Here is a 20865-nt window from a genome sequence, read left to right as displayed (position 1 = left end):
GGCCAGGCCAATACAGGCTGCAGGTATGGTGAAAAGGGAATAGGGCCACAGTCAGGAGGCTGCCTACCATAGTGAAGCACGGGACTAAGAGGACTTTGTGGGATCTCAGCTGCCAACTTGCTCTTCTTTGCCACAGAGTCAAAGGCTTTGGCCATCACCTCCAAGGCTCCACCAGCCAAGGATGGGGCTCCAAGGAGATCTCTGAACTTGGAAGACTACAAAAAACGACGAGGGCTTATTTGAGCACACCCAGCTTGCTGCTTCTGACCCTGCATGCCCCATCGCAGTGTCCTGCCTTTCCTCCTTTCCTTTGATTTAGCCTCTTTGGGCTGGAGCAGCTGTTGAACTGGGAAGAGACTCTAAACTGCCAGTCATCTGTAATATAAACCATTTGCTGTATAGACCTCCCTTGTCTGCACACCATCTCCCACCAGCCTCCCCTCCCCCCAGGGCCCCACGCAGTGTGGGCCTGGGCTCTCTTGGGCTTTATTCATGTCTTTAGATTTGTGTTTGCCTTTTGTTTTTTTTTAACTGCGCAGTTCATTGGCCACTCTGCACGCATTCAGTATTACCGTGGAGCTGGGAATCTTGCTGGAGCCCCTGGGCGATAGCAGCAGCACAGGGTGGTCTCCTCTACAGACTGCCTTGGCCCACCCATTGAACATTCGGCACTTGACCTTGTGGAGGGAGTGGGGATTGGGCACCTGCAGTCCTCCTTCCTTCCTTTATCTTTCTCTTCTGCCCTTCTTTTTGGAAGAAGGGTTTTCAAAACCAGTTTAGTTTCCAAAACGTGTACATTTGTTGGGTGGGGGGGGGTCTAATTTGAGAGAGCGAGCGTGTGTATGTGTGTGTGTGTAAGTGTGTGGATTTTTTTATCATTTTTTAAAAATGCAGTACTCTTTGTATCAGTCTGTCATGGGTCTATAGCTGTTTCAGATTTTTTTCAGCTGTACTTGAGCATCTGAAACTGCAAGAAAGAAACTCATTAAATGTGATTCTTCTTACTAAACGGGCCTGACTGCTGTAGCTGTGTAACCTCCCCATCCCCACCTGCTCCTCCCCATCTCTTCCTGACTTTGGAGAAAACTCCCCAGTTTAGCCCCCTGACCTGCAGGCTGTGTCCTGGCACGTAGGGAAGGGAAGTCCATGGCCACATACCAGGTAGGGCAGAGAATGTCTTGCTCATCCCGTGGGTGCAGACCACAGCTTCTTGGCTGAACATAGAACTTCTTTTCCTCACTCAGTATACCAGCCTCTTCCTAGTGATTCTGTTTTGCTGATTTGGCAAGAATTACATTTTGTTTTGTTTTGAAGAGAATAACTCACCATGAATATGGAGAGCAAACACAAAAAGAATTAGGTTGCGCTGGGCGTGGTGGCTCACACCTGTAATCCCAGCACTTTGGGAGGCCGAGGAAGGCGGATCACCTGAGGTCAAGAGTTCGAGACCAGCCTGGCTAACATGGTGAAACCCCGTCTCTACTAAAAATACAAAACTTAGCCGGGCATGGTGTTGCCTGCCTGTAATCCCAGCTACTCGGAGGGCTGAGACAGGAAAATCTCTTGAACCCAGTAGGTGGAGGTTGTGGTGAGCCGAGATTGCACCACTGCACTCCAGCCTGGGCAACAAAGTGAGACTCTATCTCAAAAAAAAGAATTAGGTTGCAAATGTTTCAAGCATGTGCAGTTTTGTGTGTGTGTATACATATATATGGTCAGCATATATATTGTTGTGCAGCTAGGGCGAAGCCAGCAGAGGTGTGTATGTCTTTATGAAATGTTTGAAAAGAGATAAGCTGACTGCTTGATAATCATTCTCAGGTGTAAAGCTCCAAGTGTAAATAAAAGTGGCATTTAACAAATCTTTTCAGAACAAAGTACAGCTGACTATATATACCAAGAACTAAGCTAAAGGAACAGCTGAGAGCTCCTGATCTCCACAGGAGAGGAATCCAAAAGCTCTGCTTTGTACTTCTTCACCCTGCTTTTGTATAAGGAAGGGGGATGATGGGAAATCATGGACTTGTAAGTTGTATTTAAACATAAAAATGAACTTGGTAACTCTTTTGGGTTTAGTAGAGCCTCAGTGTCGCTTTAACTTAGTTTACGTTTTTTTATTTTAAAAAAAAGCAGCAATGGATGGTTTTAAAGGAGTATTGTGACTGTAAAATTGCTAAATATGACTGTAACACAGCTGTGTGGTAGCTGTGACACAGTTTGGTTGGGCAAAGGAGTGGTGATGGACTCATTAAATCATATATACTTGAATAGTCCATTGACCGAAACTCTTTATAGACTATTGTGTAAATGTGGAATCACAGACTGTTAACATTGCCTGGACTCCAGCAGAGTCCTGGAGCTGCTGGGACCTCTCCTATCATGATGAACTTGGACTTTTTTTTTGATTTCTGGTTTTAAAAGACATAAAATTATAGAATCCAGATAATTTGCTGGAGTCATTCTGATCCACCATGTAGATCTGTATTTAGTATCATTTGGATTTGGAGAAGTGTTGATTACATTATGGCTGTGTAATAAAATTTTTATTAAAACTGCATCACACTGTAGCTACTTTGCCACTACCTCCCCACACACAGCTGCTACAACACCGCGAGATACCAAAGAACACAGCAGGGAGAAAAGCCAACCAAAGAAGACCAGAAGGTAATTTTTCACCCGAGTAGCCTCCGTAGCAATTGAGATCAAGACTCAGGACTTGTCTCCAGTCTCAGCTGAGGCAGGGCCTCTGAAACCAAGATCTTGGCCAGGCATTGGCTTTGTCCCACCAACTAGGATTTCTTGGTGGCTCATACTATTTCTTGTGCTAGGGAATTGTCTCAGTGGGCCCCTCTTGCCTCCACAGTATGGTTTCACTGTTGCAGGGTGCAGCACCCAAGGTGGTTTTATGCATTTTTTTAGTTCCTTCCAAGAAGCAAAAAGGCCAGTGTCCATATGCCTAGTTCATAATGCATATAGGTCTGTTTGCCTGTCTTGTTTCTGGCAGGTGTAGGGAAAGTCTACTGCCTGCCACTTGCCACTTCCCTTCAAAAAGAATTGTTTTTGCTGGCCAAGGATCTAATGTATAGAAAAAAGAAAAAAAAAAAGAATTGTTTTTGCTTTTGTGAAGTCCTGACTTGTCACTCAAACTGTACCAATATTGTAAATAAACTTTATGCCATTTTAACAAAGGGATCAGATTTAGTCTAAGGATTGCATCCTGAGTGGCAACTGTTAAAGCTGTTTTGGAAGTCCAGGAGAGTCTCTCTTGTTTTTTCCTCCTCTGTGCCCACAAAAGTGGAAGTTACCATTGTCAACTCTTTAGCAGCCTGGTTTCCCTAAGCCTCTCTGGTAGGGTTGCCTAGACTCAGGGAAATCTCCAGTTGTCCTGGTTTACTTCCTATCTTGGTAAGAGACCAACAAGCTTTAACAGAGCTAAGTAGACCCCTGATGTATTGCCTAACCCTAGTGAGAATCTGGGCCTTTCAACCTTGTTTTTTTTTCCCCCCCTTTTTGAAACAGGGTCTGCTGTCCAGGCTCCATGGAGTACAGTGGTGTAGTCACAGCTCACTGCAGCCTCAACCTCCCAGGCTCAAGTGATCTGCCCATCTCAGCATCCCAAGTAGTTGGGACTATAGTCATGCATCATCTCACCTGCCTAAAATTTTCTGTTGAGACGGAGTCTTGCTGCTGGTCTTGAATTCCTGGCCTCAAGTGATCCTCCCACCTCAGGCTCCCAAAATGCTGGGATTGCAGGCATGAGCCACTGTCCAGCTCCTTTCACCTTTAAATTGGCCTAGGCATAGTTCCTTTGCTTTCCTATCTTCTGGCCATTATGAGTATGAAGGGGGTGCCCAGGGACTGAGTATGGCTATGGAGGAAACATTGATCTTCCTTCATGCCCCCATGCTGGGAAGATCTGTAGTCCTCCCCTTCCCCAGTGCCTGAGGCTGTGTCTCTAACCTCTCTGAACACATTTTTACCTAGGAAGCAAGAAGATCCTGGATCTTCTACACCCTTTAAGAAGGCAAGAGATGACAGTCACGGTGGTAAGAGCCATGTCCAAGACTGCTTCTAGTGGTGGAAAGGTTGCTTACCCTGCAAATGCGTCCAATGAGGTTTTCATCTACTCTGTAGCACTCCCATTATCTGCCGGGCATGGTGGCTCAAGCCTGTAATCCCAGCACTTTGGGAGGCCGAGGCAGGCGGATCACAAGGTCAAGAGATCCAGACCATCCTGGCCAACATGGTGAAACCCCGTCTCTACTAAAAATACAAAAAATTAGCTGGGCGTGGTGGTGCGCACCTGTAGTCTCAGCTACTCAGGAGGCTGAGGCAGGAGAATTGCTTGAACCCTGGAGGCGGAGGCTGCAGTGAGCCGAGATCGTGCCACTGCACTCCAGCCTGGCACCTGGCGACAGAGCAAAAACTCTGTCTCAAAAAACAATAACAAAAAGCACTCCCATTATCTAACTGATGGGAGCAGTGGGGCCTAGAGAGCAGGGGTTCTGGGCAGATGACAACAGCTTGCTTATCTTCCAGGATTTGGGTGCTCTGGGGCAGCCACTTGCTACCTATCTCTGAGAAAGCAGAAAGCTGACCACCTGGGGTGCAACTGGAAGGAAGAAGGGTGCTACGTTGGTCAACTTCCTCTCCCTGGCCATGTTTTCCCAGGAGGGATACTGTTCCTGTAGGTGGCTGTGATCTAGCAGCCCTAGAAGCCAACCCCCAGCTCAGATTTTTTTCATGATTTCCCTGACCCAAGTGGGGACTACTGAGCTCCCTTGGCAAGGAGGGTGTTAAGGAACTGAAAGGAATGGCAGCGCTAAGACAGGGCCAAAAGGCAGCCTGCCTTCTCTAAGCTTCCACAGGCCAGCCCCAGGGGACAGGGAGATGGGACTTCTAGGCACTGGAGCATAGATAGGCATGTCTAGGGCTTCCAGACCATTCTCAGGATCGAAGGGAGGGCCAAGAGCCAAAAGGCACCCAGGCTTAGGAAAGGGGCCCTTCTGCCACTTACAGATCCCCGCTCTGCCACTTACTACTATCTAGAGCGGAGCTACTTAACACCTTTGAGCCACAAGTTTTCCACCTTTGGAAAAAAAAAAACCTGTCAGGATCGTGTTGAATATTAAGTATTCCTGTCCTCAGTAGGGGTTTGTTAAATGCTGTTCTTAATGAGAGTGAAGCTGCTGGACCCAGGAGGAGAGGAAGCACCCCCGGAGTGGGCTGACGAAGGGCTGAAGCACTGGGCAGTGGGCAGGACCTAGAGACGCCAGGCAGCCCCACTTTGGGCAGGGGTGGGGGAAAAGAGACCCTGCCTCCAGATCGAGGTTCTCACAGGTCGGCTCTGGGCTGGCCTGGGGAATCCTCCAGGGAATGCGGGCTGCCTCGGGCCAGGCCCTTGTTGTCACTACCCCAAGGCCAATGCTCACCTTCTTTACTGACCAGGCTTCTGAAGGCGTTGAAGGCTGCCAGCTCGCCACCTTCCTGCTGGCCCCAACTGAGGCCTGACCTACCCACCACCCTCAAGAGTAGTGAAAACTCAAAATAGTACCAAACCAGAAGGTAAGTGTAAAGAAGCCCAACAAAGTTCTGACCCTTCCCATGATGATTACCTCCATACTTCTTCAAAAGATAGATACTTTTGGGCCCTGCATAGTGTCTTCCACCTGTAATCCCAGCAGTTTGGGAGACCAAGGAGGGAGGATCGCTTGGGGATAGGAATTCAATACGAACCTGGTTAACATAGACTCCATTTCTATTTAAAAGAAAAAAAATCGAATACTTTTCCTCATTTAGCCATGGATGGGCCTGCTTGGCTAAACACGTGTGATGCAGCACACCCCTTCACCTGGCAAGGCCGAAAGGCGCAGGTTGACCATGGATTTTGCGTGGTAAGCCCTTCGGTGCTCTCCGCGCGGCGTCTCCACTGCACCCCCTGCACTGGCCTGGGCGCCACCCGTGTCCACGGCACCAGCCTCCGAATCCCTGGCCCCGCAAACCGCTGGTGCCGTTAGCGCCCAGTCCACGTGGCAAGGGAGGAGGCGCGGGGCCGCTGCATTCCAGGGCGCTCTGCTCCCCTTCCCCACTTGTTCCCCACTCCTGGCCGGCAGCCTCAGAAGAGCCGGGGTCCCAGCGGCCCAGGGCACAGATAACCCCGGACGCAAGTGTTGGGAGTTGCGAGCTGGACCCCCGCTTGCACACGGCCCACACGGAGGCGCATGGGCATTGGGGTCCCGGACCCTGCGCCACCGCATGCTCTGTGGACTAGGTACCCACGCATGCCCGAGGTCTGGAGGTCACGCCTGCAAGCGCAGAGCTCACAGATGGAACTAGGAGCTGCACCTCCCAACCACCACCGCCCCCGGCCCCCACGTCACCGTGACTACACGATGCAGGGAAGTTCCCTGGTGGCGGTGACAGCGTCAGGGAGAGAGGCCGACAAAGTCCCAGGCGTTCCTACAGTGGGCGCCTCCCCAAGCAAGCCGAGTCCCTGACTTCAGACGCTTCCTGTCCCCTTCGCCCCTCTTTGCTGGGTGAGGTTCTGCGGGTTCTGAGTTCTGGAGAAGAAGGAGGATCACAGGAACGCAGGCTCCTGAGAGGGATCGGAAACCTTGCTTCTGAAGTGGCAGAAGCATGTTCTTACTGCGCGTACACAGGCGTGGTAACACATTTGATTCGTTTTAGACAAGGCTGACAGATTGTGGAAGGTCAGTGAACGCTGCTAGATCCTGAGCCCTGCTGACTTAACCTTGCACCCATTCATGGATATTCACAGAAAGTCTAGTCCATCCATTTATGAAGTCAGAGATTGCCTGGAAGGAGGGGAAACCTAGAGGCGAAGAAAAGCGGGTGGGGCTGGGAGCTGAGGGCTCACCTGTCAGGTGAAGACACATTCACGCCTCTTTCCAGGAGAAACAAGACCCTCGCCACTCTCCCATCCTTCCATGTCCACTGGGCTCTGGGCAGCCCTCCAGCACCCTCTCTAGTAGGCCCTGACAGAGAAGGACATCGAACCCACCAGAGGTGAGGAATGTTCTGTATGCAGGAAACAGCTGAGAAAGCAAAACTCCCAGCGCCCTCATTGACAACCCCTTGGAAAGAGTGGGAAGGCAGCCACTGAGTGTCTCCAGGCCTTGTTTTCTTCTTGGGCCCTTTCTGGTTTCCTTCCTCCATAAGACAATGAAAATGGTAACGCTATCACTCCCGGGAAGCAGGGGGACATCACAGGATCCACGCATTCCTGTGTCCTTTGCACCTAGCACAATAGCAGCTGCTCTATGAAAGTGTGTCTGCTCTGTGAATTCTTGAGTGAATCACAGGTATTGTCACAGAATATTGGAGTCTTTGGGTCATAAAGTACCTTGGAAGGACACCAAGTTCCACAGAGCATGTCTGGGAGTTAATAGAATAAGACCTTGCACCACCGGGTCCAGTGGAACATGACAGCCCAACCCCCTCCTACCTACCCACCCCCACCACACACACCACACACACCCCACACACACTACACACCACACCACACCACACACCACACGTACCACACACCACACACATACCACACACCCACCACACACACACCACACACCACACACATACCACACACCACACCCTTAACCACACACACCACACACACATGCCACATACACATGCCACAAACACCAAACACAACCCCCCCCACACCACCACACACTCCACACACACACCACACACACACCAGAAAGGCTCTGCTCCTGCTGGAGAAGGCTTAAAATCGCTTCAAAGAAACAGATGCCCCATTCAGGAGCACCGTTCAAAGGCTGTGCCTTCCCTTTTCTCCCCCAGGTGACCGGCTCTGCTTGTTATCTTAGGAAGCGGAAACCAGCACTGTGCCTGGCATAGGGTGATGAGTGGTGATTTTACTCCTGCTCCTGGGGCCACTGGTGCTGCCCTGGGGATAGGGTAGAGGTGGGGCGCAGCTGTGAGGCAGGTGGGGGTAAGGCCCCCAGAAACCCCTCAGCACACACATCCCATTTTCCAGGCCCTCTTCTTCCCCGTTTTGTACCCCAGGGTGGTGGTTCTCCATTTATCATGCAGCCCTCAGGCATGATAAATCCTGAAAGACTTTTTTTTTTTTGAGACTGGGTCTTTCAATCTATTGCCCAGGCTGGAGGGCAGTAGCTCAATCTCAGCTGACTGCAGCCTCAACCTTCCTGGACTCAGGTGATCCTCCAACCTCTTCCTCCTGAATACCTGGGACCACAGGCATGTGCCACCATGCTTGGCTAATGTTCTTATTTTTTGTAGAGATGGTTTTCAACATGTTTCCCAGGCTGGCCTCAAATTTCTACAGTCAAGTGATCCTTCTGCCTGGGCCACCCAAAGTGCTAGGATTACAGGTACCAACCACTGCACCCAGCCCTGAAGGTCTTTGACGGGGGTGAGGACTCAGGCACTTAAAGAAGCAGATTTCAGCCTGGGTACAGTGGCTCACACCAGTAATCCCAACATTTAGGGAGGCCCAGGTGGGTGGATCACCTGAGGTCAGGAGTTTAAGACCAGCCTGGCCAATATGGTGAAATCTCATCTCTATTAAAACTACAAATATTGGCTGGGTGCTGTGGCTCACGCCTGTAATCCTAGCACTTTGGGAGGCCGAGGTGGGTGGATCACCTGAGGTTAGGAGTCCAAGTCCAGCCTGGCCATCCTGGTGAAACCCCATCTTAAAAACAACAAGAACAAAAAAAATTAGCTGGGTATGGTGGCAGGTGCCTGTAATCCCAGCTACTTGAAAGCTGACACAGGAAAATTGCCTGAACCCAGAAGCCTAGGTTGCAGTGAGCTGAGATCCATTGCACTCCAGCCTGGGTGACAGAGTGAGACTCCGCCTCAAGAAAAAAAAAAAAAAAAAAAAGAAGCAGACCTCTAGGGAACAGGAGGATCAACTAACTGAGATGCCATAAGAAGATAAGAAGATGGTTCTGGCTGGGCACAGTGGCTCACGCCTATAAACCAGCAGTTTGGGAGGCCAAGGCAGGAGGATCGCTTGAGCCCAGGAATTCAAGACCAGCCTGGACAATGTAGTGAGACCCCTATTTCTACCAAAAATTTAAAAATTGTCTGGGCATCACTGCACTCACATCTTGTGACGCATGCCTGTGTTGGCAGTCCCAGCTACTGAGAGGCTAAGGCAGGGGGATCACATGGGCCCAGGAAGTTGAGACTGAAGTGAGTTGTGATCACGCCACTGCACTCCAGCCTGGGTGACTGGGTGACTAAATGAGACCCTGTCTCAAAAATAAATAAATAAAGGAAAAAGAAAAATGTTCTCTGCTCAGACCCATGTAGCTGGCCTTGTGGCCAAGGCAGAGAGACTCTTGTGGCCTATCTTAGAATAGCCACGTAATGACCATCAAAACCTTGACACACTGGCTGGGTACAATGGCTCATGCCTGTAATCCCAGCAGTTTGGGAAGCTGAAGTAAGAAGATTGTTTGAGGCCAGGAGTTGAGGACTTAGGCAACAAAGAGAGACTCCATCACTACAAAAAAATTAAATTAGTTTGAGCATGGTAGTGCATGCCTGTGGTCCCACCTACTCAGGAAGCTGGGGCAGGAAGATCCCTTTAGCCCAGGAGGTTGCAATGAGCCATGATCGCACATTCCAGTCTGTGTGACAGTGAGACTTTGTCTCAAAACAGTAACACCAACAACAAAAAACTCAAACCAAAAGACAACTTTAACACGTTCTTCTACAGCCCAGTTTCCCCCTTTCTTGTTGTTTAATTTTTTAAAACTTTCTCCTGCAGTTGGGCGCAGTGGCTCACACCTGTAATCCCAGCACTTTGGGAGGCTGAGATGGGTGGATTATCTGAGGTCAGGAGTTTGAGACCAGCCTGGCCAACATGGTGAAACCCTGTCTCTACTAAAAATACAAAAAATTAGCTGGGCGTGGTGGTATGCACCTATAATCCCTGCTACATGGGAGGCTGAGGCAGGAAAACTGAGCCCAGGAGGCAGAGGTTGCAGTGAGCTGAGATTGCACCACTGCACTTCATCCTGGGTGACAGAGCAAGACTCCCTCTCAAAACAAAACAAAACACTTTTTCTGACTTGCTGAATACTTAAGTGTTTTAATTCCCCCCACCCACTTTTTTTTTTTTTTTTTTTTTTTTGGCAATACATAAGAGGCCATCCACCTCCATACTGGTCAGTGTGATTTTCTCTACATCCCTTCTATTCAAGCATCAAAGACTGGGGAAACTGAGTCATAAGAGAACAGATGTTCTAGGGTTTCAACATTTATTCCTGGCATGATTAACAGGACAGAAGAGCCATGCTAAGTTGAGAACTCAGCTGGGCAAAGTGGCTCACGGCTGTAATCCCAGCACTTTGGGAGGCCTGGGTGGGCAGATCACCTGAGGTCAGGAGTTCAAGACCAGCCTGGCCAACATGGTGAAACCCCATCTCTACTAAAAACACAAAATACAAAAATTAGCCGGGCATGGTGGCAGGCACGTATAATCCCAGCTACTTGGGAGGCTGAGGCAGGAGAATCACCTGAACCTGAGAGGCAGAGGTTGCAATGAGCCTTGATCACACCATTGCACTCCAGCCTGGTCAACAAGAGCACAGGAAGTCAGGGGACCTAGCCAGGACACACTGCCTTTTCCACCAACTAGCTGTATGGCCCTAACCTGCCTGGCGGAGCCACTTAATCTCTTTTTTACTTCTGTAATGTGAACAAGGAGAATAGATAGATGTAAGGCCCCTTACTGCTCTAAGAATCTATGGGATTGGCTTTCAGTTCAGCACCCATTTCCAGGTTTGCCCTCACTTTTCCAGTGAGAGACACATGGGCAGGTACGGCAAAGAGCAATTCTCTGGCTGCTGGTATAGTAGACCTAAGGCTTGGGCAAGTGCCTGATACAAGAAGAAAAAGAATTGTCCCTTTTTCTTTTTTTTTTTTTTGAGACGGCGTTTCGCTCCCCCTTACCCAGGCTGGAGTGCAATGGCGCGATCTCGGCTCATCGCAGCCTCCGCCTCCTGGGTTCAGGCAATTCTCCTGCCTCAGCCTCCCGAGTAGCTGGGATTACAGGCACGCACCACCATGCCCAGCTAATTTTTTGTATTTTTAGTAGAGACGGGGTTTCACCATGTTGACCAGGATGGTCTCGATCTCTTGACCTGGTGATCCACCCGCCTCGGCCTCCCAAAGTGCTGGGATTACAGGCTTGAGCCACTGCGCCCAGCAGAATTGTCCCTTTTTCTTGGCAGCTGGGACAGAGACCCAGTGCCCAGCCTGTTTATACCTCCAGCCCTGTCCATACATCACGGGGCACACAGGTACACAGAACATGTTCTCTCCCCTCATTGCCCTCCCTACTTTTCCAGTTCTGGCAGGTCCTTGCTGGCTCCCCCAACCTTGGGTTTGCTCCCAGCCCCCCTCTCTGAAGGCAGCACCAGCCCACGTCCTGCCACAGGTTGGTGTAGCTGTGAAGGAGGTGGAGGAGTGAGTGTCTGACATACGAGTGATCCAGGGCCTTCAAGCTGCCGGGTACACCCCTCACGCACACACTCAGATTCCTCCAGACCATTCTCCTAGAGAAGGTGGCGATGTGATTTCCCAGGTTCTCCATGAAGGAGTCAAGTGTTCAGATTCCTCCATGTCCTTCTTTCTCTCACTCCTTCATTCCCTCTATTTCTCTTGCCTCCCTCGTCCCCATTCTTTCTTACATTATTTTGCTTCCTTCCTCAGTTCTCCAATATGTTCACTTTATTTATTTAGAGATAGGGCATTGCTCTGTCACCCAGACTGTAGTGCAGTGGAATGGTCATGGGTCTTTGTAGACTAGACCTCCAGGCTCAAGTGATCCTCTCACCTCAGCCTCCCCGCCAGTAGCTGGGACTACAGGAACATGCACCACGCCCAGTCAATATTCTGTAGTTTTAGTAGAGACAGGGTTTCGCCATGTTGCCCAGGCTGGTCTGGAACTCCCAGGCTCAAGCAATCTGCCGGCCTTGGCCTCCCAAAGTGCTGGGATTACAAGCATAAGTCACTATGCTGTGCTGAAGATTCCATGTTCCCACTGAACCTTCCTGTTTCCTTCTCTTGGGCCATTTCTGAGCCCTGGCTGAGGGGAGAGAAGGGAAGGAAAGCCCCTCCGTTGGCCGTCTCATCATCCAAGGCAATCCTTCTGGGGATGCTCTGTCCTCAGCGCCCCGGCAATCCCCAGACACTGAGTGCCTGAGGGGGCACTCAGTGTCTTCCCCTCACTCCTGTCTTCCCCTCACTCCTTTGGCAGTGTGGGGAAGACAGGAAACTGGCTTCTACTCAAAGCAGCCTCGCCGGTCAGCTGACTACCAACATGGGAAGTGGCGGAAGATCCGAATGGGATAACATGATAAGCACTTTGCATTGTCTGAAACTCTGCAACATCAGTGCTGTCTTCTTAGTTTTACAGACACAACTCTGTGGGTTGGGAGAGGTTTTCCTAAATGTACAAATGCAGAAACATGCGGAGGGGGTGGAGGGACTGCCTAAAAATCACATCTAGAGTGTAGCGGACCTTATTTCAAAGATTTTATTCTCGCAGCAACGGGAGAACCGCACTCGAGGGAAGTGAAATGACTTGCTGAACGCCACACTGCAGACTCCCAGCCCCGAGCTCCTACAGGAGATGCCGCCCAGGACTCGGCTGGGCCGCGGAGACAGATCTAGGCCCCGCCCCCTGACCTTGTTCTCTGCCCGCCGGGAAGTGGGGAGCTTGCGAGGAGCAGCCTCAGCTTGTCTCTGGGGCCGAGTCTCCACTTGGGTGCACGCCCTGGGGTGGGGCTGCTTTGGGAGGCAGGTGGCCTTGAACTCTGCTCAGGAGCTCGGGCTGGAGCAAGGCCCAGGGAACTTGAAGCCCTTGCCCGGGAGGGATGAAACACGGAAAGGAACCCGAGGGACCGGGTAGGGGAAAAATGAGCAGGACCAACTTCTCCTGCGCGGGGGCAGGGCCAGTGGAACCGCCTGGAGGAATCCCTCCCAGCAGCTAAGCCCGGGAAGGCTGCGAAGCCCCGGCGCCAAGCGGCCCCTCCCACCTCCCCGAAGGCGGGCGGAGCGAAGCAGCTAGGCCCAGGACCATGTTTTGTGCCTACGGAGGCTGGATTCCCCGCCACCCCGAGGAGCCACCGAGAGCCTTTTGTGCCTGGCAGGGGCCCTAGGAGGCCCGCGCTTTCTCTGAAAGTGAAAGGAGTGGGCGGGGGGCGCGGCCGAGGCGGGGCGCGGGCGGGCTGCGGCGCAAGCTCCGCCCCGGGGCCGTCTCTTGCCGGGGGCGCGGAGCCGCTCCAGTCCCCGGCGCGCCGCGGGCTGGTGGGCTCAGCCGCGGCGCCGGCACTGGGAGATGACCCTTCCCGGGGGCCCGACGGGCATGGCGCGGCCGGGGGGCGCGAGGCCCTGCAGCCCGGGGCTTGAGCGGGCCCCGCGCCGGAGTGTCGGGGAGCTGCGCTTGCTTTTCGAGGCGCGCTGTGCGGCGGTCGCTGCGGCGGCCGCAGCGGGGGAGCCCCGGGCCCGCAGGGCCAAGCGGCGTGGGGGACAGGTCCCTAACGGGCTTCCGCGGGCTCCCCCGGCCCCAGTGATCCCTCAGCTGACCGTGACAGCCGAGGAGCCCGACGTGCCCCCGACCAGCCCTGGGCCGCCCGAGCGGGAGGGGAACTGTCTCCCGGCAGGGGGCTCCTCGCACCTGCAGCAGCCACGCCGCCTTTCCACCTCGTCGGTCTCCTCCACTGGCTCCTCGTCGCTGCTCGAGGACTCGGAGGACGACCTGCTGAGCGACAGCGAGAGCCGGAGCCGCGGCAATGTGCAGCTGGAAGCTAGCGAGGACGTGGGTCAGGTACGGGCCGCGGGGGCGGGGCCAGCGCCGGGCGCGGGGGCTGAGCTGGGGACCCGGCTTGGAGCTCCCGGAGGACCCGCTCCTGTCCATGCTCCCTCTCGCGTGGGTCCTGTTCTCGCGGTTTAGGAGGAGTCTGGGGGTCGGAGGGAGGCGCCAGGCCGACCTCTCGCCTGGGCAACTTTCACCCCGGCTCCGCCGGCGGGTCGTAGCGCTGGCCCTGGGGCGTCTTAAGAAGCCGGGCGAGGAGCAGGCGACCCGCCGCAGGGAATGGGCGAAGCGGGGGGAGCTGACCTTGTTGCCTGAGGGGTAAGACAGGAGGTATCGGAGGGGCTTGAGCCTTGCAGGGTGAACCCTCGGAAGAAGAGGGGCGAAGGAACGTTTCCCTAGCTCCCCGCCTCCTCTCCGGTGCCGCGGCCCCACCCCCGCCGTTGCCACGGTTTCCCTTTCCTGAGTGGGAGTGGAGCGGCGCTCCAGGCTCTGCTTGGGATCCACTGCCGTCTGCTCCTAGCGCCCGCACGAGGCGTGGACGCAGGGGAGGGAGGGGCGCGGGGCTGGGAGCTCTGGCTGAGAGCGGAACGCAGCCTACTCGGTGCGCGCCCTGCCTTCTGTACCCCCGGCTCTCCGCTACTGAGCGCGGCAGAGAGGGGCGGTAAACTGAGACGGAAGGGGGGTGGGATCAGCCTGCTAGTCTGCCTCTGATAGCCCGGGTGTTCTGGGACCAGGGCTGACCCTCGGAAAACAGCCCTGGCCACTGTTAAGTCGTTCCCGACGCCTGCCACTTAGGGATGTGCGGCTCCCGGGACAGCCTCCTTGTCCTCTTCGTTTTAACCAAGGCCAGATACCTTGAATAACTGTACGTGGTCAGCGCGAAGAGCTTGCTTTAGATCCACGTTACGCAAGTGTCCCTGAGGCCGAGGGAGAGGCGAGGGGCGCTCCTGGCCTCGGGCGTCTGGGGCCTGCCCAGAAGGCCAGGTCGTCGCAGCGGGGCGGGGAGAGCTGCGGCCGCGCGCCTGCTCCTCCGCACACTGGGATGGGACGAGGCGCGGAGGCTGTGGCGACTTGCAGGGGTTCACAAGCCCAGAGGGCTGTGGGGCTTGTCAGTGACACAAGAGAGGAAAAGCTTCACAGAGCAGCAATACCCTCCGCGGCCAGGTGCCGGGAACGCCGACTCTGTCACGAGCCTGCCGCTTCCCCTTCTCCTCCCCCGGTGGTCAGGGCAGCCCCGGATCGTTTCTGGTGTAACCCTTGCCTACGTCGGGGGGCGGATGCCGGGGCTTCCCAGTGTGGGGTGTGTGGGGCAGTGAGAGGCCCCCGCCCCGCCTCTTCGGAAAAGCACGAGCAGCAGCTCCGGGGGCGCGGCCTCTGCCGAAGCTCTGACACCTGAGAGGCGGCGCAGGCGAAAGGGCGCGAATCGCGGGGGCGCCGAGGGCGCGGGCGCGTCCCGCTTCCCTCCTCCGCCCGCAGGGAGTCGGCGAAGTGTCTGGGAGAGGGACAGCGCGAGGAGGAGGTCCTGCAGCCAAGCCTGGGTGCAGGGGAGACCACCCCAGCCGAGGTCAAGTCTCGAGGACCTGGGCGACCCCGCCGTCCCCGGAGCCGCCGGGAGCCAGTGCAGATCGCAGCTGAGGGCCCTTCCAGCTCCAAGGCTGCGGCTTCCAGGCCTTCCCCACCCCCAGCCCTCCGGGGCCTCCCCGAAGGCAAACAGCCACGGCGGCGGCAGATAAGCCTGGAGCTGTTGACAGAGGCTGCCTGAGTCCGCGTGGAAGGGCCCAGGGTGGACTTTGCCTCGCGGCGGGTCCCGGAGCTGTACAGCGCGCCAGCCTATGCCAATTTAGGGCTTCCCCAGGCAGGAAGCAGGGCCGGTCCTGCTGACCGTGAAGGATGCACCTGGGGAAGGGGACCGAGGCCGGGCCCTAGGACTCCCGGGTTGCCAACCACTTACGCGCGGCTCAGGCAGGCCGAAGCCCAGGAAGGCTCTGGCTGCCTGCCTCTGCCTGGGGCATACCTAATCCCCTTCACCTGCTAGGAGCCCTCTCCAGCCTGCCCAGAGCAGAGGAATTGAAACTGGGCAGCCTCATTCCGGCAGACGAAAAAGTCATGATCCGGCTTTTCCCAACCAGTCAGGGGAGAAGTTGGAGGCCCACCACCAAGGCCAGCCGTCATGACTCTAAGGCCTTGCCTGCCTCCTCAAACAATTATAGGGTGTTGCAGGAGCAGAAGAGAGGGCGTTTGGCTCCTGTTCATCTGGTTTTCTTCTTTTCGTGCTCCAGGATAGGTAAGGAGACCTGGATGCCATCCCCTCCTGGACTCAGAATTCCCACACATCACTTTCCACTAATTATAGAGCAGAATTTAGGTTAACAGACTTCCTTTTTAAAAAGCTAATGCCCATGGGAAGGTGAAGTCGTGGGTCACTTATACCTTAGTGCAAATCGTTTTATAAATTTAAACTGATTGTTCTCCCCACCACCACGACCACAGGGAGTGCTAGTTTGATAGGGCAATTGGAACATGGGGAGGGTGTTGGGCTGGTAGAGCTTCGACCAGGGACTGGATGACTGGAGGCAGGGAGCTGGGGTTAGTGCCAAACACAGAGCAAAGGGTCTGCTCCGGCAGAAGATAAAGTGAACACTGTGAGCAGTGAGTGTGAGCAGGTGTCTTCAAGTCTTCCAAATGGAGCTTAGAGGAGGGCCTGAGGCTAGTATCCAGCCAAGCCCTGCCCAGGGTGAGGTACTCCCTGCTCAGCCCTAGGAGTAAGGAATTATCAGAGGGCCCTCTTGTGACTTCATCAAAGCCTCTCACACAGTCAGCAATCCTAGCCTTTGCTCCAAGATACCCAGGTAGCCTGTGGCTATGTGTTGGTCTCCCAGAGAGGGCACATTTGTGGAGGGAGGCCCAAACCAGAGGATGTGGCTCTGCTGCCCTTGGCAGCTAGATTTCACTCTGTAACATCATCTGCCCCAAAAAAAGTCTCACCTGCTTAAAAATATCTTCCCTGCTGTTCAGGTGCCCAAATCCCCACCCACCTACCAAAGAATGATGCTCCAGGAGCCTTTTTGGGTACATTCATTTTTACATTTATTTTTATTTATTTATTTGAGACAGTGGCTTGCTCTTTCACCCAGGCTGGAGTGCAGTGGCACAATCTCAGCTCACAGCAACCTCCACCTCCTGGGTTCGATGCCTCAGCCTCCCAAGTAACTGGGATTACAGGCGTGCACCACCACACTGACTAATGTTTGTATTTTTAGTAGAGACGGGTTTCACCATGTTGACCAGGCTGGTCTCAAACTCCTGACCTCATGATCCACCTGCTTCAGCCTCCCAAAGTGCTGGGATTACAGGCGTGAGCCACCGCACCTGAACTTGCATTCATTTTTAAAAGTGTTATGTTCTCTGGGGGAGGTATCTCCCTAAGGTGGAAGGTGCCAGTGAGTTGAGTTCCATGAAACTTGCACAACTCCTGCCATGCTTGGCCATATCTATTACTGGCAGGAGAGCTAAATCCTGTCATAGCAACCTCAGATGGTGGTTTGGAGGGCTCAGATGAGATAATGGGTATGAAAATCTTCTGTAAACTGGGAGCAGTGGCTCACACATAATCCCAGCACACTGGGAGTCCAAGGTGAAAGGATCACTTGAACCCAGGAGTTCAAGGCCAGCCTGGGCAACATGGCAAAATCCTGTCTCTACTAAAAATATAAAATATTGGCATGGTGCCTCATGCCTGTAATCCCAGAGCTTTGGGAAGCCAAGGCGGGTGGATCACTTGACGTCAGGAGTTCGAGACCAGCCTTGCCAACACGGTGAAACCCTGTCTCTACTAAAAATACAAAAATTAACCAGGTGTGGTAGTGCATGCCTGTAATCCCAGCTACTCAGGAGACTGAGGCAGTAGAATCACTTGAACCTGAAAGGCAGAGATTGCAGTGAGCTGAGATTGCACCACTGCACTCCACCCTGGGTGACAGAGCAAGACTTTGTCTCAAATAACTTAATACATACATACATACATACATACATACAAAAAATCAACCAGGCATGTTGACTCATGTCTGTGTGTAGTTCCAGCTACTCTGGGTGCTGAGGTGGGAGGATCACCTGAGCCCTGGAAGTCCAGGCTGCAGTGAGCCGTGATCACACCACTGGACTCCAGCCTGGGTCATGGGAGTGAGACCTTGCCTCAAAAAAAAAAAAAAAAAAACAGTATTTTGTAACCTGCTGGCTAGGAATGGCCTTAGTTGCTGCTTCTGTCTCATACGAGATGCAGAAAAGCAAGGTCAGGAGAGTAGGTGATGATGCCATTTTACCCCAGCTTGGGAGCAGGCCCACCAATCAAATGGTAGTAGCCCAGGTTTTCAGATGCACATCAAATCCTCTTCTACCAGGCCCACTGTCCAGCCCTCCTCACTGCTTCTACACAATTCCGAAAGGATGGTGCAGTTCCCTCACCCTACATAGCCCAAGGCAAGTTTCCTCTTCCACTGGGGTGGCTACAGAACTAGATGTATCCTCTCACTAAGTCCATTCTGGTCCCACTATTCCTCAAATTCTTCTAGCAGGTCCCTACAGCTGTCTGAAGCCCCTGCCATTAAACACATTCTTTTGGATAAAGGCAAAGGTGGCCAGCCAGTAGAGAGGGCTCCCAAGCAGGTCTTACTGTTTCCCCAGAAGTCAAAACTCAGACTGCCTTATTGTTGCATGTCACATCACCATGTACAAAGCACTTTCTCATGTGATATCCCATTTAACTCCCAAGTGGAAGAAGGATGGTAGCATCTTGCTGGGGATACTTTGGAACCTGCTGGGGGCAGGAACACGGGGAGGGAGGATGGGCTAATGGAGAGCTTCAGCCAGAGATTGGGAGGCAGGGGGCAGGGCACGAGGGATGTAGCTCCCCTTGATTTCCTTTTGTAAAATGGGAATTATACCACTTAATGCACTTGCTATGCGTGTGCGTTCATTATGGCTCTCACGCTGAGTGTGGGAGAAGGGGTACAGGATGGTGCTGCTGAATATACATGGCACATACATCATCTTCCTGGAATTTTACTTGAGGGTTTGGAGGTGGTGAGTTTTATAATAAAACTTGGATTTATTATGCAGCAGAATGCAAACCTGGTGTGTATTTAAAGATTTTAAAAGGAGTTTTGAAAGTGATGTCATGTTTCTAGTGGGCTGCTTCTGGCTACACCCCCAGATCCCTGGGGATTGGGCACGTGATCACACCCTAGTGTACCATGTAAGGGCTTCAGTGAGAAAGTGGGAGCAATGCTGCCTGATGAAAGATGAGAAAGAGCCTGACATGCAATAGGCAGGCAGTATTTGATGGTTCATGTTATGGCAGCAGCTATGTCCTCCCAGGGGAAACAGGCCCACGCAGATGGCAGTACGTGGTTGGGTTCACTCAGCTGGAAGGTGATACAGTCAGGACTGGAACCAACTACTGACTCCCCACCCAGTGCTCTGTCACAACCTCCATCTCCTCCCGGTGAGAAAGGGCTTTATGGTCAGCAGTTCTCCCTCTCCCTCTTAGAACTCCCTCTTGTCAAGGAGGTGTATTCCTGAGGGGGCACACATGTGTAACTGTGCTAAAAGGTAAGCATCTCTGGGGGAAGGCAGCAGACATAGTTGACATGGGCCAACCTGTGCACTTCATTTTTAAAAATTTTTATTTATTTTTGAGACAGAATCTCTTTCTGTCACCTAGGCTGGAGTGCAGTGGTGCAGTCTCGGCTCACTGCAACTCCTTTCACCTGTGTTCAAGCAATTCCTCTGCTTCAGCCTCCCAAGTAGCTGAGACTGCAGGCACATGCCCCCACACCTGGCTTATTTTTTGTATTTTTAGTAGAGATGGGGTTTCACCATATTGACCAGGCTGGTCTCGAACTCCTGACCTCGTGATCCGCCTGCCTCAGCCTCCCAAAGTGCTGGAATTATAGGTGTGAGCCACCGTACCCGGCCACCAACCTGTGTACTTCAGAGAGGACACAGGGCTGCTGAGTTGTGGGTGGGAAGAGGAGAGGTCCAGAGGATGGGATGCTCTCAGGCTTAGCTGAAGGCCAGAAAAAGATAAGGGACACACCAAAAGAACCCTTCATCTCCTTCCCAATTTTGTCTAAGTTGACAGGCCCTCCGGTTTGTACTTTATTTTCAAGGCTTAGGTTTCTGGGCCCAGATCAAAACTAAGGGTGCCCTGAGCCTTGCCAGCTAATGAGTGCATGGAATCCAGGGATAGCAAGAGAAGCTTGGAGAGCCCAGCCTGTTCTTTCTGCAGGACCTGCCAGGCTGGCCTCCCTGCCCTGGGCCTGTGTAAAGGTTTGTTTATGTGTATGTCTGTCTCCCTAAATGAGGAACCAAGGTCCTGAGTGAATGAATCAGTGATTGAGATTTGTTCATCTTCTGCCTCATACCATGGAAGGGGATTGGTGAGCTGGGTGACTATCATCCTTAACCCTCGTTTACTGCTCACAGCAACCCAGTAAGGATAGTTATTTCTTCATTTTATAGATCCTTTTCTTATGGGTGCACAGAGGCTTGTTTCTTGGGCCCTGGAATCTTTTGAGGCATTGGTAGAAATAAAAATTTTGGGGGCTGGGCACAGTGGCTTATGCCTGTAATCCCAGCACTTTGGGAGGCCAAGGCAGATGGATCACCTGAGGTCAGGAGTTCGAGACCAGCCTGACCAATATGGCGAAATCCTGCCTCTACTAAAAATACAAAAAGAAACAAACGCCAAAGAAAAAAAAAAAAAACCTGGGCGTGGTGGTGTGCGCCTGTGGTCTCAGCTACTCCAGAGGCTGAAACAAGAGAATCGCTTGAACCTGAGAGGCGGAGGTTGCAGTGAGGTGAGATTGGGCCACTGCACTCCAGCCTAGGTGACACAGCAAGACTGTTACTAAAAAAAAAAAATTGCCCCCACTCTAGACCTACTTAAAATTTCCCTGTAGTAGGCCTGAGAATCTGCTTTTTTTTTTTTTGAGACGGAGTTTTGCTGTTGTTGCCCAGGCTGG

General features: G+C 52.9%; 2 protein-coding genes across 2 annotated transcripts in view; both read left to right on the top strand.

Annotated features, from left to right (window-relative positions):
• Window positions 1-2557, top strand: part of RTF1 (RTF1 homolog, Paf1/RNA polymerase II complex component) — a 71903-nt gene extending 69346 nt beyond the window's left edge. The window contains exon 18 of the mRNA XM_032251249.1: window positions 137-2557. Within this exon, the coding sequence (XP_032107140.1) occupies window positions 137-243 (107 nt within the window). The 3' untranslated portion in view covers window positions 244-2557. The remainder of the gene's footprint in view (window positions 1-136) is intronic.
• Window positions 2558-12749: 10192 nt separating this feature from the next.
• ITPKA (inositol-trisphosphate 3-kinase A) overlaps window positions 12750-20865 on the top strand; it is an 11296-nt gene continuing 3180 nt past the window's right edge. The window contains exon 1 of the mRNA XM_032251248.1: window positions 12750-13855. Within this exon, the coding sequence (XP_032107139.1) occupies window positions 13367-13855 (489 nt within the window). The 5' untranslated portion in view covers window positions 12750-13366. The remainder of the gene's footprint in view (window positions 13856-20865) is intronic.

Source organism: Sapajus apella, unplaced genomic scaffold, assembly GCF_009761245.1.
Source record: "Sapajus apella isolate SASKATOON/1434 unplaced genomic scaffold, GSC_monkey_1.0 scaffold74, whole genome shotgun sequence".
NCBI lineage: Eukaryota > Metazoa > Chordata > Mammalia > Primates > Cebidae > Sapajus > Sapajus apella.
Note: the sequence above shows the minus strand (reverse complement) of the source record. Positions and strands in the feature narration are given on the sequence as shown.